At 41.7% G+C, this 18,442-nt stretch overlaps 2 protein-coding genes across 2 annotated transcripts; both read right to left on the bottom strand.

The window, feature by feature from the left end:
* Window positions 1-3,944: 3,944 nt before the first annotated feature.
* LOC311499930 (androgen-dependent TFPI-regulating protein) lies at window positions 3,945-6,416 on the bottom strand. Its single transcript, XM_084561070.1, has 6 exons — window positions 6,149-6,416; window positions 5,940-6,065; window positions 5,752-5,853; window positions 5,517-5,632; window positions 4,153-4,304; window positions 3,945-4,047 (listed from the first exon to the last, which is right to left on the bottom strand). The coding sequence occupies exons 1-6, from the start codon at window positions 6,299-6,301 to the stop codon at window positions 4,019-4,021; spliced, it is 678 nt and encodes a 225-aa protein (XP_084417196.1). The 5' UTR covers window positions 6,302-6,416; the 3' UTR covers window positions 3,945-4,018.
* A 2,431-nt stretch (window positions 6,417-8,847) lies between these two features.
* Window positions 8,848-18,226, bottom strand: fam83ha (family with sequence similarity 83 member Ha). The gene is made up of 6 exons (XM_084562445.1): window positions 17,514-18,226; window positions 15,504-15,956; window positions 15,247-15,411; window positions 14,291-14,415; window positions 9,985-14,125; window positions 8,848-9,887 (listed from the first exon to the last, which is right to left on the bottom strand). Exons 2-6 carry the CDS (start codon window positions 15,945-15,947, stop codon window positions 9,876-9,878), a joined length of 4,887 nt encoding a protein of 1,628 aa, XP_084418571.1. The 5' UTR covers window positions 15,948-15,956; window positions 17,514-18,226; the 3' UTR covers window positions 8,848-9,875.
* Between the last annotated feature and the right edge of the window lie 216 nt (window positions 18,227-18,442).

The following is an 18,442-nucleotide window of genomic DNA, read 5'->3' as shown; positions in this document are numbered from 1 at the left end:
CAAAGATCAGGCCTATCCAGTAATAAAGTGTCAGTTTATTTATTTAGATTTTCCTTTAAATCAGTTTATATCTGCAGTTTGTTTTCTTGCAGTAGCCAGCTGTCACACAATGATGCCACAGAGTACTAGAGAACAAGTCTTTAACGCAGGGACTGGTCAATGCTGCAGACACAGATACATCTGAGTCACTGGTGGTTTGTAGGCTACAAGATTTGTACATTTGTATCATAGCAAACACACTTTTTAAAAAGAGAATGAGACACAGAGTTAGATGAAATCCACAACATCTACTATGTCATAAAAATTGGTTTGTAGAAGTTTGAAAAGTGACATTTTAAAAGCAACTGGATTTTTGTATAGAAACAATGATCAACATGATAAACATGAAAGGAGAATCCAAACTTTACACTTTCTATAGTTTCATTGGGACCACTTTTTAGTGTTAAATAGTTCCTCTGTAAAGCTGCCCACTGGAAGGTCTTTCACTCATGTATCTTGTATTTGCTCAGAGGCAGAAATCTGAGAGTCAAACATCTTAAAACCAAACCTCAACAAATAAAAACCAAAACTTGCAGCCTCATGGTTACAGGCCTATCTTAGACTTAGACTTAGATAAACTTTATTGATCCACAAGGGAAACTGCTTGGTCACAGTAGCTTAGTTGCACATAATAAAACATTCATTCATTCATCTTCTATAACTGCTTAGTCCTGTTAAGGGTCGCGGGGGTCTGCTGGAGCCTATCCCAGCTGTCATCGGGCGAGAGGCGGGGGTACACCCTGGACAGGTCACCAGTCCATCGCAGGGCTACATAATAAAACAGTTGGACATAAAAAAATCTCACTCCTCTGTATGTTTTCAACATACCATGTAAGTGTCAATAAACACGACTCAAATCTTTAAGGACAGACATTATAAATAAGAATTAAAAATGTTATCTATGTATCTCCTGGTTACTTTTTCATATAAACAATAAAAATATCTTGAAAATCACTGTTAACCTATAGTTAAATCTAAACAGCCACCAAAAGCTCTATGTCTGTATCTGACACTCTATTTATAATAATGTGAATAGTGAAGCTGGATGCATTTCATTTGATTGTGTCTCTATCTGAAATAACGACTTGTCAGAATAATTTATCATGAGAACTATTTGCTTATTGCCTATCCTCTTCACTTTCTGCTGTATCTTTCTTTTCTACTTTGCCCCATTTGGTCTGACTGTTGACCTGTGTTCATTCCTCCTCTTCTCCAGGTGGAGGCGGCTTTTCACCTTTTGTGTTCAATGTTGGGGGAATGACCACCTCAGTCTTCCAGGTGGAGGCGGTGTTGCAGCAAGAAGCAGCAGTGGTTTTAAATGGAGAAGAGGAGATGAGTGATGAAGATGTTGTAAGATGTAAAAGCTGATGTTTGATGGTGTGTATTGTGATAATAGTTTATGTACTAGTACGTAGAGTGATAAAAAGACTGGGTCCCGCTGTATTACTCAGGCTGCACTACAGCGTCTATTCACAGGCGCGATCCCACTACTGAGCGGCACGGGGGCTTTGACCTGCTCCGTTTCCGACCTGGGCCGGTGCACCCCTCCTTAGACGACCTGGTGGTCCCGGGCTCCCCCAGGAGCACCATATCGATACCGAGCTTAGTGCGGACACCCGATCGACATAGTCCGCTGCAGCTCAGAGCTCCTGAGCTCAAACGATCCGCCAGCCTCAGCCTCCCGGTAGCTTGGATTACAGGCACGCGCCACCGCACCCGGCGAGAGTTTCCTTCTTTCATTCAAGGTTTGGGCTTTTACTCGGGTGACGTCATGACGCAGCACGCTGCAGCGACATCTGGCGATGACACAAAACATGCATGAACTATTACACTAATGACAAATAAATAATAAAATAAAATAAACAAATGTGGGCAGAAAAATTAAACAAAATGAAATAAAAAAATAAAAAAATAATTCAAGCTGAAACACTGAAACAACAAAGGTAATGAAATCGGAACAATTAGCAAAATTATAATAAATTTAATCGAGTGACGATGAGGATTAAAGAAATTATTACTTTAAAAAAATATAGGCGTTTACACATGCTACATACATATATGTATGTACATATACAATGTGTATACATACATGAACTCATACTTACAGATACATGTTCTGTCATTCTGTACATTTACACTCACATACACAAGCATAATCCTTGGTTCACTTTATCGACATTAATATACTTTTATTTTGAAATGTGTTAACTGAACTTAACCTGACTAATGCTGTAGGTGGTGGCTGATTTGACCTTTTCCCAAGGGTTTCACAATGCTGCTTGGAAACATGAAATCACAGGTCATCAGTCACTTGTCACTCTTTGTCTTTTATTGATATTTGCAGGTGACTGCGTAGAGGGATTATTTTAAACTGGAAAGTACGTCAACGCTGAGAGAAAATTATGACCCTCTTTCAACAGCAGCGCAGGCCCTTTTTTTAACGCAGGGGTTTGCGTAACAAATCATGTGTCTGGTGATTAACATCTTTCAGGTACAGGGCCTGGCGCATCTTGAAAATGTAGTGCGTCCGGTAGCGCTGGTTCTTCGTGGGTGTTTCCCAGTGTTGACTTGACGCAGTGTGGTCTGATGTCTCAGAGCAGGAGGAACCTTTTAAATTCACTCTACGCTAAAAATCAGAGTATAAGCAGAAAGGAGACAAGAGAGGCATGTTTCAAGACATGTTGCACTTGGTGGGAGTAAGTCAAATTTCATTTATTTTATCTGTGAGCATGCACTACTGTTAAAGCTTTCCTCTAGTGAAGACTGTAATAACTTCTTTTTTTTGTATTCAGATCGTTGTTGGCCTCCTCTTGGCTATAATGTGGTTTTCAAAGGGACTCAAAGAGGTGAATAACCATTTGCATGGCTTATCATTCAGATAAAATACAAGATATGTGCTCATGAGACTCAGGATCAGATAAAAAAAACTGCATTTGTTAGAGGAAGAGCCCATTATGGGGAACTAGGAAGCAAAGTGACTGACTGGAATGATCATTTTTATCAACAGGGAAATAAATCTCTAAAGTCCCAGAATCCTGAATCTTCTGGAAACCTCAAGAAGGTGCGTAGCAATCAAAACTTTACGCAGACACTATTTATAATCACTGTGATTTAATATGTGACCTCCATCTCTTCAACAGAGGGATCTGAGTGAACAAGACGTGCATTTGCTGGCGAAGGTCCTCTCAGTGGGATTGGTGGACGCAGATCCGAACTACCTCCAACATCTTAAAGCCTACAGAGACTTGCATGGCAGTTGAGCTCCTCTGAAAAAAAGAAGTCTTCTGAAGTAACTGACGGACACTAAAACACAGCTGTTCTGGGAGATTCGTGAGGATTTGTGCTGGCATCAAATTCAAGGCTTCACAGCATTGTGTTTTGGATTACAAGTCTTCCACGATAAGCGGGAAAAAATGCACTTAATTCAGGCCAAACGTGACGCTTGCAATGCACAAGGAATAACTTGTTAATGGTGCCTAATCTTAATGTAATCATGTTCAACATTAGCTGTTTTATATTTGGCTGCTTAAGTTATGGACGCACTGCTTGTTATGGGCATTTTAAATGCAAAATTCAGCATCAATACTTCCGAAAATCGAGAAATTCCTTAGATTAAACAGTGGACACAGTTGGTTTGGTTGTGCTGTTGTCAGAGGAACTTGCTTTATTGGGTCTGCTTAGATGTTTCAGATACATTATGCGCGTGCTTTGTGATGTTAAATACTCATTTAGTGAGTCGTAAAATCAGATGTATATTGTACAAGTCTGCTGTTGTTTTGTTACTGGAGGCAGCTTATAATGTGAAAGTACCACGAGGATACTAATGGACATGATACTGTTTTGTAACAGCCGCACATGTGAAGAATATAGTCATCATAATACAATTATGTAAGAAAAAAAGCACTCAAACTTTTATTTTGTTAGAGGAGGAGTGTGTTAGCTGTCTGAAAAATTAGTTGCCACTGGTTCATTTCATGTGTCAGACAGACTTTGCTTTGTTGTCCTTTCCTAAAGGAGACAAAAGAGAGAACGATGTTGAGAAATGACAAGAGGATTAGAGGAAACCACGTGACGCTTTTGTTTGTCTTCTCGGGAAATCTTATTGTCTCTTACTCCAGACGTGGCTGTTGAGCTTGTCCCCGAGCAGGTAGAGCAAGGTCACCACGGACATGTTGAAAAAGAAGAAGCCCACCAGACCTGCGGTACTGAAGCGCCCAAGTAGGGGGTACACCCAAATCCCAACTGACACGTACACCCATACAATCCTGCAGAGCATGAAGAGGGAAACAAACAGTATCACTGCATCTATCAGATCATCTCGCACTGTCTTGTCTAAAAGGCAAAAATGTGACTAATATTCTACCTGCTTACACTGACTATTGTAACATCAAAATAAATTGAATTGCATGCACAGCATACTGTATCTTTAAGATATGTTCTGTTAAACATGTGAGGGCCTTTATTCTGCACGATACATAAAGAGTTTAGAACTATTGAAGATATAAAAGAACTTATAGCCTCAAGCTGTTTGCACTGTGAACTGGTGCACACCGCTGCACCGGACCAATCTGGACTAGTCATAGTAACAACATATTTAGATACTGCACTGGTTTCATTAAAGGGGAATTACAGTTTTTTAAACCTGGACCTTATTTCTGGCATAAAATACAATCATTTACTCATCCATATAACTTTGGTGTCATTTGGAGTCGTTCAGATGATATTTAGATCTGTGTGTATCCATATAGTGGGAGTGACTGGGGCACCGAAACGCAGCCTCTAAATAACGCATTATCTGCCACGAAACTCGTTCATTTCACCAATATTTTGTTATGATACTCCTCCGGACTCAACGGCGAATATCACTAGCGTATCATAACAAAATATTGGTGAAATGAACGAGTTTCACAGCAGATAATGCGTTATTAAGAGGCTGTGTTTCGGTGCCCCAGTCACTCCCACTATATGGATACACGCAGATCTAAATATCGTCCAAACGTCTCCAAATGACACCAAAGTTATATGGATGAGTAAATGATCGTATTTTATGCCAGAAATTAGGTCCAGGTTTTAAAAAACTGTAATTCCCCTTTAAGACGGATGTTGAGATTCCTTTCCTCGATACATTTCTGTGAATGTCCAAGATCTCCCTTTGGCATCTCTGATAAGTCGTCAAAGCAGATGTGTTTTGATGGACATCCAGTCCCATCTCCATGTACAACTATTTAGACGTTTGTCTGATCATAGAAACATTTACTTGCAGCTCTTGCAAAGGAAGAAAAGAACTGTTCATGCATAGTTGAGTTGAATGTTATCTTAGTTAGCTGTTGCACACGGATAACAGCTAGGTGGTGGAACATGCGTCACTAAGCGACACTGTTTACTTTCACTGAGCAACAGATTTGACTTAGTGGACCTTTATTGTACAGGAAAACTTTCAGTCGTAATACCACTGCACATGGTGTCTTGACACTCACCAAAATAAATAAGACAAGCCCACAACTCCTAATGCTGCCAGCGCATGTTTGGTCTGTGGGTAGATGTGAGGCTGCACCAGCACCTCTCCAAGTAAAACAGGAAGGACTAATGTGTGCTGAGAAAACACAAAACAGTTTAGAACAGGAGAATTAATTTAAATTTTAATAAAAAGGATGCCCCAGCACCAATGACACCAGTAAATGAAAGATTTAATAAAGTGCTAAGTTTACAGACCATAGCGTGGTTAATCCAGGGAGGGAAGAAGGCGTCAATACTCGCTGGGTACACTAATTCTCTGTCATAGGCAAAGATCGACCAGAAAAGTAGCACCACAAACTAAACAAAGAGCAGACGACGGAGAGTTAATGCAAGTTATTTTATGATAAAAGTGTTAGGAATGTTCTCCAAATTGTGTTTCTCACCATGCCCACGGGGAAGGCAAAGACGGAGAAGAGGTGGTCTTTAAATCTGCTCAGGGTGCTGTCTGCCTTTTTCCCAGGCTGTAGATCATTCACTGCTGCCAGTCCAAAGAATGTCATCTGCAACAGCTGAAATATCACAAGCATTTTTCACATCTCCATCACATTAATATTTAAATAAAACTGCAGCCTAAAATAAGTAATGCACTCACCAAATTCAAAAAAGTGAGGTACTTCCATGGCCCTCCATAGACGAAGATTCCTGGTGGTAGATCCTCTCCGTCCTTGGCAGTGAGGCTCTTAACAACAAAAGCATACCAGCTGAATGCCGAGATATGATACACTCTCCTCAGGGCTGAAGTCATTTTCGGTCTAAGCTTAAACTGATCCCCAGCAAACAGCAAAAAATAAATTAAACATGGGCAAATACTACAGGTACGTTTTCCCTTCAGAGGTGAAGTTCTTGAGGCAGGGAAGGTTCTTTAGAGATTAGTGTACTTCGGCGCGGGCTTATCAAGACATTGGTGAGCGGTGGAGGCAGACAAGAGGCTCACTGTTTAGTTATAAAGCATCGGAGACCCTCTTTCATAACCGGTAGCATGTGACTCCGAGGCAAATTCATTCACGGTGAGAGCTTAATCTGTTTCACAGCGTTTTGCAAGAGAAACCCCCAGCGTGTTAAGTAAATCAGGCTCCCTTTGCACTTGAACACCATTTTATAACAGACTATTAAAGACGTAACAGCCTACATAAGCATTATTATAGAAGAATGTCTGCAGGGGGGTCATATCATCTCAATCAATGTGACTTTCATAACTTTAGTTGCTGTCAGAACAACACTAAAATACAGAGCATGCTTGTGTGGCTCTATGGAAAAACAAAGCTGAAGCAAGTACAAATGGACCTTCTCGAAGATATCTCATCATCGTTCAAGTAGCTCATTCAGTTCTCAATGACTTTTTGGGAGTTGGGGTTTAAACGGGAACATCTGAGGGTGCCCACCTGAAACTCACACGACTAGGGTCTATTAACGACCAGATACTCACCTGTGAATGAAGGAATGACACTAACGTCCAGAATCTCCAGTCTCAAGGTGTGAACAGGGGTGAAAGCTTTTTGGGGGACGGATGTTTCACTAGTCTCTGGCCCTTAATGGGTACCATTCATTCGAGAAGGAGCACTGGATGAAAACAGATTCCTCCAAGCACAGGTGAGTGACCGTTACAGACCCTAGTCATGTAAATTTCAGGTAGACATCAGCGCTAACTCCTCACCAGTCACTTAAAACCGAAGAAGCCTTTGCTTTCTAAAATCCACCATCAACGCACCCACAATAGCAGGATTGTCAGAGAACTTCTGTGAGAAGTATCTGAAGTCTGATGTGTGGAGTGTGAACAGAAAGGGAGACGGGGCCTTCCCTTGAGGGGCCCCTGAACTGTTCACAGTGACGTGAGAGGTCACATGGTGTTAAAGTCAAAAAACATGACTCTTACTGTACTGCCACGTGACTGAAACATGTTGTCAGACATGCTTTTGTTTCAGCTGTGTTTTTTGGATATAAACCATGACCTGGATATAAACCGTGAACCTTCACAGACTAATGTGGCTGTACAACTTATATCACATTAGGAAATAAAAATTTCTTCTTAAGTTTGGCATTTCTATATACTTGCAAGAAACAGACTGAGAAAGGTTATACCTTGCCCGAAACTGATGCTTATTTAACAAGTGTTCATAGATTTGTGCAGCAGTGACATATTTTTGGCCTGACGATGGTGCAAGAGGAGAGGCCTTGATTTAATACCACCATGACGTAATCAGCTCTGACACAACAACACGCTGTGTGTTGTTCCTGAACAAGAAACTATGAGTCACACACATATAAATATATATTATGGTTATTCATTCTGTGTTATTCTCTGGAAGGACTTTTAGATCTTTATATGGTGTAGAACAACGTGTGTGATTACTCCCAAAGGGAAAAACGTCACCGCTTACTTGGAATGTAAAGATAAGAACTTAAGTACTACCATTAAACTCTTTATTTTAGTAGGAACATTTGCTTCCAACCGTCTTAAGTTATTTCTAATCAAAATAAATTTGTGCTTTGACTCTCATTTCATGTAATTAGTAAGAAAGTCACTTCATTTACTGTTCTTGTTTTGTTCTTTTACTTTGATTTATTCCTGCCGTCAGCTTATGTTGGATTTATATTTTGTGTTCTCGAGTTGGTATGAGTGATTTATTGATAAACTGTGTTCTAAATAAAGTTGGAGGGACGTAATACGGTATATAGCAGCCGGATGTGAGTATCACGTCTGTGAAATTATTTCATTAAACTGAGTGAAAATATTCTTTAGATTTTTTTTTTATTGTCTTTTGACGCTTTTTGATTGCAGTATCATATCATGAATAAAGTTTTTTATTGTAAATATTACATTAATTCACACTTCTAACCTAATTCTACTTAGACTTAACTAAATGCAGTTTACACAATAAAAACTTAATAATGTTCTCACCAAATAACATGTTTAGTCTCAGGTGTAAATGGGATGAACAGAAGCCGAATTCCATTTATGTGTCTGAGTCTTGTCACGCTGTGTCACGTGTCCTCATTCATGTCATACAACAACTATTGATGTTAGATCGGGCGGAGACAGCAGGAGAGTGGATATATTTAAAAATAGGCAGTTTTATTTCTGCCATTATGATGCGGCCATGGTTGTTGGAAAGAATGCAGACACTGTTAATGTTATGATTAACATTTCTTTTTTTCCCCTATTATGACTAATTAAAATGTCTGCTGTGAAGAAAACAGCTCTCGTATATGAATCATTCCGTTTTTCCAAGTTGAGTCACATGCACCAGGTTTAGCAGCGTGGACATGGAAACCCAAAAAAACAACTGGAAACATAATTAAGATATTTTATTCACAGGTGGCTAGTGTTGCTGCAAAACAGGTATCATAAGGCTTCCACGGTGCAACTATATAAACATATACTCTTGTGTAAATTCTTTGCAGTTGCAGAGTTTCTTCTTCTTCAGTGTACAGGGACGACCAGTTTTCATGTAAAACTACAGGGCACAATTTCAGAGACGATTAAAAAAACCTTGCAAAAAATAACCAGATATTTTGAGGTGGTTTCAGCTCTACATGGAAAAATACATGTAAAATGTTCAGACATTATGTTTCTTTAACAAATCTAAATGTAAATACTTTGAGTCATTTGCATGCACTGAACCTTTAAGGCAACCAGATGACCTCTGTTCAATAGTAGTAATAAAAAAGAAATGCATGCAGTTATCAATCAGACATTTACATTTATTCACTGCTAATTTGTTTCAATCACAGGTTTGTTAAGCATTTTTCAATTCCATGTTTGAGACCGTTTACAAAGAGCTAAGGTTTATTTACACCATGTTGCACACGTACAGCAAATGCAACCATGAACGTCCTTTGTTTGACACGATTGTGAATATTATAAAACAGACTACAGTATATTACAATTTCACAACTACTCTGGGTGGTCTATTACACTTTGACACCAGCTCACACTGTTGTCAGTGCTGCAAAAAAAAAGAAGGCAAAGACGGGCCCTTTTCACAGAAACGGCCCACATTGCACTTTACCCATGCAGTCAGTAAAAACATGTTTGATCACATATACATAGTCTCAGTACTACATATACAGCAAGAAGTTCTTTGTTGAAAATAGCAAATGTACAGTAACTGGGACTTTGGACAGTTTGCATTACTGGGTACTACTGGTAATTTTACCCTTTAAAGTTCAGTATCTGGGATACAGGTCACGTTTCTGTCCATCTTTATATGCAGAGAACCCAACAGAAAAACAAGTTCTGTTAAATGTCTTTGTGAGAAAATGCCATCATTTCAGCTACACACATACTGTATCCACTCTTTAGTTTCTTTGGATCTCTTTTAAGGTGCCATCTGTGAAAGTAATAGAGACACAAGTTGATTTTTTACAGAGGCAACCAATCATATATTCAACCAAGTAATAGCAACTATGATGGCGACATTCTCATACCTCAAATCGACTGTAAACTTTCCTCTCCTTCCTCATGCTCTGAATCCTCTCTAGGAGCTTCTCGCGCTCCTCCGGCGGCTTAGCCTGCCCTCTGCTAATTGTCCTGAGCCCTCGTTCCTTCTCCCTTTTGGCATTTTTGTCAGCTTCGTCCTCTTTCTCGTCGTCAGTGACAGGAGCCTCTTTGGCGGCCTCGTTCCTGCTCTGGCTGTTGGCGGAAATCTGCTCCAGGAGCAGCTTCGTGTCGTCCCGTAGGTTGCTGCTTGAGAGGACGTTGGCTGTGGACGACTGGTAGCGAGACGGGCCCGATTTCGTCTGCTTGGCTGTGATCTCTGCTGCTTCGGATGAGTTATTTTGCGCAACTTGTTCCTGGGTCCCACTTTTGTGGATTGAACTTGTGTCCTCTGATTTATTATCAGATTTGTCCTGTACCTCAGATTCTGTTTTACTATTTTCAGCAGGTACAACTGTCTCTGATGTGTGGCTGTCAGAAGTGATTGATTCTGGAGTTTTGCATGACAGATCAATCTCGGTTGGAGCTCCTGCGGTAGGCTCAGCTGGGCTAGTGGGAGATTTTGTCAATGGGAGTGTTGGACTGTTGTCTTTGTCCAATTCTGGTGGAGTCTCGTTGGAAACTGAGCTTGTATCTGGAAGACTGTTCAGTGCAGACATGTTGGTTTCTGTTGTTTTGGCCCCAGGTGACAAAACTGACTCAGATAAGGAAGACACTGTTTCAACACAAGTGCGCTCATCACATCCCGTCAAGCTAAGGGAAGTGGGTGGGGTTGCTTGTATGGGTGTGTCTGGAGAAGATGTAGTTCTTTCTGACTGGGAAACATCAGGAGTAAAGTCTGTATTGACAGATGACCTTGTTTCTGATGGTGAACGCTCAGATGGAGTGACTTCTGAAGAGGGTATAGCAGTAATAGTCTCTTCGGATTTGGAAGTCAAATTTTCCAAACCAGATACACTTGACTCAGGCCCAGGAGGGCTAAGATTAGGAGACGTGTTTTCAACTTTAACATCCTTTGATGATGCTTCAACCTCACATTCATCTGCAACAGCCTTTGGAGGGGAGCAACTTTCTGATTCTGAAACATCTTTTTCTGTTTCAGAAATGTCTTTTTTAGATTTGTAGGCATCTTGTTTTGATTCAGAAGCATATCTGTCTAGCTCAGAAATGTCTTTTCTTGATTCAGAAAAGTCTTTTTCTGATTCAGAAACATCTTTATCTGATTCAGAAGCATCTTTTTCCGGTTCAGAAACAACTTTTTCAGATTCGTTTGCTGAAGGTGTAGCAGCAAATAGGTCAGAACTTGTCTCTGAAGTGGTCTGCAGTGAGGATGTGTTTGACTGTGATGCAGCAGCACATGCATTAGAAGAAATGTCAGATTCCTCATGTACAGAGTGAACCTCCAAATCTAGGTCAGTTTGGTTACTCAAATTGTCAGATTTTCGTGAAGCATCATCAGCTGATTCTTGTGGAGGAGAGTTGACAGGTTCTTGTGCTTCAACATTTGCAGATGACACGGTGGAAGTTGAACAAGAATCCTCTGGGTTGACATTTGGTGATACAGTTTCTCCTGGAGTGGAAAGAGGAGTGGAACTTGAGGACAAGGAACCAGGAGGGTGATCAAAGGAGGAGCTCTGAACTAAAGGATTAGAAGAGATGAATTCTAAACCTGTGTCTTTAGATGGTGGTGTTGGAGGAGAGCGGATGCTGGTTTCAAACTGCTCTGATGAAGGATTTTGGGTGTTAGATTCCAGAACAGAGGACGATGGTACCTGCTCTGAGCTGGGAGTAACTGAAGTAGATGCCTCTGAGGTAGATTCAAGGCCTGGGGTTTCACTTTCATCAGTACCCTGTGCAAAGACAGCGTTTGTTTGTGCGAGTCGGTTACTGGTGTTACTCTCTTTTACAGCAGGGATTGACAGATTCGGTTCTTCTGGTGACTTGCTTTCTGCAGAAACAGGGAGAATTTCCGTTGATTGGCTGCCCTCTGGTTGTACTGTCTCTGAATCAGCTGAACCCTTGGTTTCTTCTGCCCGGCTTTGAGAGGTGTTGGAATCACCTTTGACAAGACTGTCTTGCTTGCTAGTCACTGCCTTGCATGCTTCTGCAGATATTGTCTTCCCTGCACTCTCTGCAGTTGCATTTTTATCCAATAAACCCTCAGTTGCCTTGTTTTCTGAGGTTTCTTTTGGTACTGGCTCCTCCTTTTTAACAGCCGTATCATTTTTTAGACCATCTGGTGGCTTCACCTGAGCCTTCTTTTTGCTTTTTTCGGCTTCTGCAGCTTTGCGTTTTGCTGCCAGCTCTTTGAAAAACATGAACCTCTTATCAGGATCACTCATATCTACATATGCTGAACTGTCTAACAAAGGTATATGCGGTTGTACCGGTTGATCAGTTTTGGGTAGATTAGCTTCAGAAGGCTTGGATTGAGGAACTGACGCTGGCAGATTGGCTTGTTCTGGGAGTTTTACTGACTCCTGTGCCTCTGGGTTTTCTTCCTTTGATGAATCTTTCTCCTCAGCTTTACTGCTTCCATCCTCTGGTTTGGATTTTATATAACGACTCCATTCAATAGGTTCTCTTGTAGTAGATCTCCATTGCCCCAAACCTTGAGAGACATAGGGCAGTTTTGTCTGCTCTGGTTCGTTTTTGTCACTTTCCTCATCTTGCTGATCTGAAGTAGTAGCTGTCGTATCTGGCTGCTGATCCATGGAGCTAAATATCAAAGAAGATCTTAACCTGGAGTTCCTTTGCAATGCTTTATTGTAATTTCTACGGAAAGAGTCGTCCCTTCGAAGAACAGCAGTTTTGGGCTCCTTCTGTTCTGTCTCCTCTGTCTTTTCCCCTTCAGCTGTGGATGATGATTCTGAAGGTGTTGGTGTTGTTTTGGTTTCTGGGGCCACTGCAGGAGTTTCATCCAGCGATTTCTTTGGCTGCTCTCGTGGGGTTGCTTTGGCATAACTAGGCATCTGACTTACCCTGGGTACTGCTGGAATCTTGAACTCTCTGACATTAGGTATTTTAATAGCTGGTAAATCTATGTCTTGCTGTATGGGGGCAGAGGACTCTTCAAAAGGATCTGACGCATGAGGTGGTGCTAAAAGCAGGTCTTCATCTCCTGGGTTATCAGACGCACTGAGGTATGAGCTAATCCTCCAGTTTCTCAGACCCCGTTTCACCTTAGGATCCTTGCGGTCAGTGTTGGGCTCCTGAAGAAAATGTTTCTGGTCAGAATGGTTTGAGGGGGTGGGAGAGACCCGACAGGCATATGGCTGGCCTACACTAGGTCTTTTCGGGTAACTAAATGGTAAATCTGGTGCGGGTAGTAATTTCTCTGAGCTCTGGTCAAAGTCCGGATTCCTTGTAGATGATAAGTAGTTAAGAACAGGGTCAAAGTTACTGGATGGTGGCATGCCTTGTGGTAAACCAGGTTCAGGGTACTGATCTGTTGAAAGACAATCCTGGTCCCAGAACTTGTCATAGCTAGTGTAATCAGCCTCTGGTCCTGGTCCTGGACCTAGTCCTGGTCCTAGTCCTGGTCCTGGTCCTGGTCCTAGTCCTGGACCTAGTCCTGGTCCTGGTCCTGGATAAGGCTGATGCCCTCTGAGATAAGGCCGTCCTTGTAGCTCTGAATCTGGCATTCCCTTTTGCTGCAGGAATGAGTATCTGCCCTGAACACCTTCAGCATAATAAGGACGTTTAAAGGCAGGATTTTCCATCGTAGGATTCCTTCCGGGGCCCTGATCAAAAGTTGGATCCATGCGTGATTGCTGGATAGGTAACCTGTACATATCTGCTGGGCCACGCAGTGATTCCTGCCTTTTGACGGGATTTGTCCTCCAATCCCCTTCAATTCGTTCATCATAGGGTTGTCTCGCCCATTCGTCTGGATGACCGCTGTCCAAAGACAGAAATTTTCTGGGCTCTCTGTACAGGGAAGTTCTGTCATTCGGGTACTTCCTGTTTTGTAAATGGTGTAAATCTTCCATTGGTGCCAGTGCATTTTCGACCATCAGCGGCTGGGACTGAGCAAACAGAATCCGAAACTCTTCATCAAAGGTGGACACAAGCTGTCCGAGGAACAGGTGTGCCATGCAGCGGTGCAGCTTTTCGAAAGACCACATGAAGCTGGACACAGACATGACAACAAGTGGGGAATTAATACAAGCCAGCTAACGGACATTAACTGAAAATGTGTTTTTGAAAAATCACAATGTACATGAATCACTCAAATCATTGTGTAGCATTAATCGCAGAGGTATGGGTGTGCGTGACACATTCAAATGACCACACCTGTAGTTTCCACTGAGCACAGCCCTGCAGTCAGTCAGCAAGAAGCGATCCATCATCTGACCTTTGAAGGATTTCCCTGAGCGACACTGATACGTGATGCCAGACACTGTTCTAACACGCAGAAACTGCAAGAAAAGATTACATCACCCAAGAATTAATATCAAGCCCGACTAGTACGTCCGGTAATATTTTTAGTTGTGATCCAAGTTAGGTTGCAGCGTTGCGTTAGCGCTTATATTTGTGAAGTGAGGTCATAATAAACGGCTACATTACAAGTCAGTTGAGACCCATGTTTAGAATTAAGTAAACAAGGGGATTTTTGAAATGGAAAAGCTGATATGTTTCCTTTATTTGTACAATAGGGTCACCTCTACCAGCAGCTTTAGTACCGACTGTGCTTATGCTTTTCTTGGACTAAGACTTCAAGTGAAGCTAGCTACAAACAGGAATTCTGATACTGTTAATAAAGTCAGTGAAATGACAAAAGAACAACAGTGTCTCTCACTTCTTCGTATCTACTTATCCTGTCTGTGGCTCATAGTGTTTAGTCTGGTCATTCCAACTAACACTGTCATTACTATAATTACATACAGTGTTGTTTTAGCTAAAAATAACTTGAAAATATTGACAATGGCGAGAGACCAGTTATTATTTTGATCTAATCCGAACTGTGTCATGTATAACATATACTACATAATGTGTCATGATAATTTTACAAAGAAATTCAAGTGAAGGAAAGCACAGATTCTAGTAAAGACAGTCACATACCATTTTGTTTTTGTAAAACCACTCCCTGATATATCTCCTATCTTCACTAATCTCAGTTTTGGAAAGCTTACAATGACGAGAACTTGAGCAACTCTTGCTGTGACTTTCTTCACTTGCAACACCATCTTTTAAATTGACAAACATTATGCGGTCTTTATTAAAATACAATACAAAGAACATGTACTCACTTGAATGCTCTGCAGATTTACTCTGCAGTTGGACACCATGTTGATGAAGTGATGTGCGTTCTGCTCGTCTAGAATAATGTAGACGGCGACATTTCTCATAGCAGCGTCGAGAATATCCGCAAACATGTCGACGTCTGTAAACATGTCCATCACTATGCCGATAACCTGAAGCAACAACATGAAAATAAAACTGTCAGAAGCATGGCACTTAAAAGAAAACCAAAAGCTTCTATGTGGGAAGAAAGTGAAAGGAGAACCTGCTGAGCGTTCTTGATAAGTCGTCGGGCCTGCTCCTTGATACTCGGCATGTCTGGCTCAGGGGGGTTGACCAGAGTGGTGACCTCCGTGGGACCGATGAAGTGATGCAGCTGAGGCCAGCCGAGGTCCAAACCTGGGACGTCCAGGTCGGAGTGAACAGGCCAGTAAGTGTCCGAGGAGCCATCAACCTCAGTATCAAGAAAATACGGGTCGGGGTATCCGCTCTGCTGAGGAACCTGAACAGAGTTCTGAATGTACTGAATTTCAGACGTGGACAGAAAGTTCACCACGTCAGCCTTTTGGAGGAACTGATAGTATCCCTCCAAATCCTCCTCAATCAGTGCGTCAACGGCCAGACGGTACTCTTCTCGATAGTGAGGAGGGAGGTAGTTGGGGTCCAGGGGGTTATCCCCCGCAGAGGAACACTGAGAGCGACGCGCCATGCTGTTGTCCTAGGAAAGAGACAAGAGATGAATATACTGTATATAGCACAGATAATTTTGGCAAAATCATTAAATCCAATAAGAATCCCAACTAGACTTAAATATAAGTGAAAGTGCATAAATATTAGCAGAAAATTAAATTTCAAGTATTAGATTAAAGTGCTGGTTTGGTCCCCTTTATGAATATTACATAATGAGATTATTAGGTCGAAGCTGCTAGAGAACTAATTCAGTTTTAAACACAGACTGTGGTGCGCCACCTAGACAGGCCAATCAAGGATGGGCCACGTGAAAAAAATTACAAAGGGCTAGATGGCTAACCGTTGGTATATTTTACAATAACAACAACAAACTTCCTTAAATTTATGAAGGCCCTGCGGTGCACTGACAGTTCTCCACAGCCACCCCTAGGGGCCCTCTTCTATCTAAACTATGGCAAATTTCTCTAGTTTGGACATCTTATGCTCAGTGAGTTTATTTTGAACAGTTTCAAACAGAACTACTATGTACGTTCTTGCCTGGGGCCAGCCAGAAACCTAGGGTTGCTACTGAGACAGCAGACACTAATCTTTGTATTTTTGGAGAGATGTTGAATCATTTTGAACATTTACTGAAATAAAACCACATGAGAAGAACTGTTGATGGGAAGAAACAAGACTTTTGTTTTTGATGTAGAGGAGCTGTTAGCAACTCGCAGACTAGGCCCTGACTACACACTGAAGTCAAAAAGATTGAAAAGCAGCTGTTTAATGTTTAAACCAGAATTTCCAAAGCTTGTCTCATTATCAGTTGTGTAAAACCATCAAGTACTGAGCATCCAATCCAGGTCAACCTCATTTATAGAGCACTTTAAACACCAGAAACCAGAAATAAATGTAGCATAAAACACAAATACTCAAGGAAAGTACTCCAGAAGCACAAATACTTACAGTACTTTAGCTACTTTCTGCTACAGAGAGTTGAATGATAAGACTCAAGTTGCCTCTTCACTAAAGCCTGTAGTCCAGACCTAATTTCCAGTCGGTGCCAACTCATAATGCCCTCAACCCTGCATCTAATGTGACGATGGACACTTTACCTGAGCATGCCAGTGATTCACCTGATCATCAAGAGATGGAGCCCTTATCATAGATGTGTAATACTACACTAGTAGTGTTACTAATACTACTACACCAGTAAAAAGCAAAGTGAATGAGGGGAGATGGAATCTAACCACAGGATACATGGTTATGGGTGTGGCTCCTCCCTCTGGCCAAACACCACAGTCTCCATTTGCAAGTTCATGTGTATGAAAAAAAAAAAGAAAAAAGAAGCGTCATAGTAAAAATAAAAGACTAAAAACGACAGAATATTAGATATAAAAGAAATAAGCACATATAAAAATATTTGCTGACTGCGGAGTTTACCCAAACTTTTCCCCCCTCACCGTTTGTCATGCGAGAAAACTTCAACAGAACCAGACAAGAAGGCAGCAGGGGTCGTATGCGTTCAGCTCACTGTGCTAAACTTTAAATTATGATATATTATAAATAATGCAGAGTGTTCACGGACATCTGGTGGACTTACCCCTGTGTTTTCGTTTTTTACTCGTCAGTCTTTTCCTCGGTGAAGCTTTAAACCAGTCATCTTTTCCTCTTCAACATGTTTTCCACACAGCTGCGTCGCGCTCCTAGTCCAAGTGGGACATGTCGAAATTTTTCAGTTTCATCTCCTTTTGCCCCCCCGTCACCCAGCAAAACCAGTTTACTGTCATGCTTGAGGCATGTTGGCAAGAATGTTTGAGACGGAGCACACGGAGTAAAACAAAAAAGAAGTGCTGTCGACTAATTTCGCCCCGCCTCGACCGACCGGAGCTCCGCACTTCGTCCACTCCTGCTTTTTCGCAGCTCTGCGTCGTCTGTGTGTCCACGCTTGTCCTGCCCGAGCTGAACTCTGCACATCTGTTATCTGACTACTGACTCTGCAGCCCGGAAACCAGTGCTTCTTAGATCCTGGTTAACTCTCCATGCTCCATGAATCCCACACTAGGATCCATCAGTGTTTGAAACGCTGTCACTCATTAGACATCCTCACTTGACACAGTCTTTTACACGTGACTGTGTTTTCAGTGTCAGTCACTGCTTGCTCCAAAATATGTAACATGTCACCATGTCAAGGCGTCACCAGAGGTTGGTAGGAATTCATCAGATATCCATTAGAAACAAACCTGTTATAATATTCTACTGTGCCCAAAATGATGTCGAGGTTTATTTGCATACAGAGCGCAAAACTGAGATATGATCTGGAGATGCATTTGGAGGCGTATGTCAATGCCAGGTGTGAACACACGCAACAAAAGCTGATCACTTGCCATCGGATTGCACAGATCGGATCTCAATGCAAGGTCTGAACAGGCCCAGAGACAGTAGCTGGTAGTTGTAATATTCTACTACTTCCCCAAAATGACTGGCTCTCAAGTGCTGGCTGGGGTCGCATGTGTGCCCTGTTCAGACCTT

Source organism: Chelon labrosus (assembly GCF_963514085.1).
Source record: "Chelon labrosus genome assembly, chromosome: 15".
In the NCBI taxonomy this organism is placed as follows: domain Eukaryota; kingdom Metazoa; phylum Chordata; class Actinopteri; order Mugiliformes; family Mugilidae; genus Chelon; species Chelon labrosus.
Note: the sequence above shows the minus strand (reverse complement) of the source record. Positions and strands in the feature narration are given on the sequence as shown.

Excerpts from the sequence above, each read along its gene's own strand:
- LOC311499930 (XM_084561070.1), bottom strand. The coding sequence starts at position 6,301 with ATGACTTCAGCCCTGAGGAGAGTGTATCATATCTCGGCATTCAGCTGG. Across the intron at positions 6,066-6,148 it reads ACCTCACTTTTTTGAATTTG|CTGTTGCAGATGACATTCTT; the intron begins GTGAGTGCATTA and ends GTGATATTTCAG. Across the intron at positions 5,854-5,939 it reads TTGCCTTCCCCGTGGGCATG|TTTGTGGTGCTACTTTTCTG; the intron begins GTGAGAAACACA and ends CTCTTTGTTTAG.
- fam83ha (XM_084562445.1), bottom strand. The coding sequence starts at position 15,947 with ATGGCGCGTCGCTCTCAGTGTTCCTCTGCGGGGGATAACCCCCTGGAC. Across the intron at positions 15,412-15,503 it reads TTATCAAGAACGCTCAGCAG|GTTATCGGCATAGTGATGGA; the intron begins GTTCTCCTTTCA and ends TTGTTGCTTCAG. Across the intron at positions 14,416-15,246 it reads TAAATCTGCAGAGCATTCAA|TTTCTGCGTGTTAGAACAGT; the intron begins GTGAGTACATGT and ends CTTTTCTTGCAG.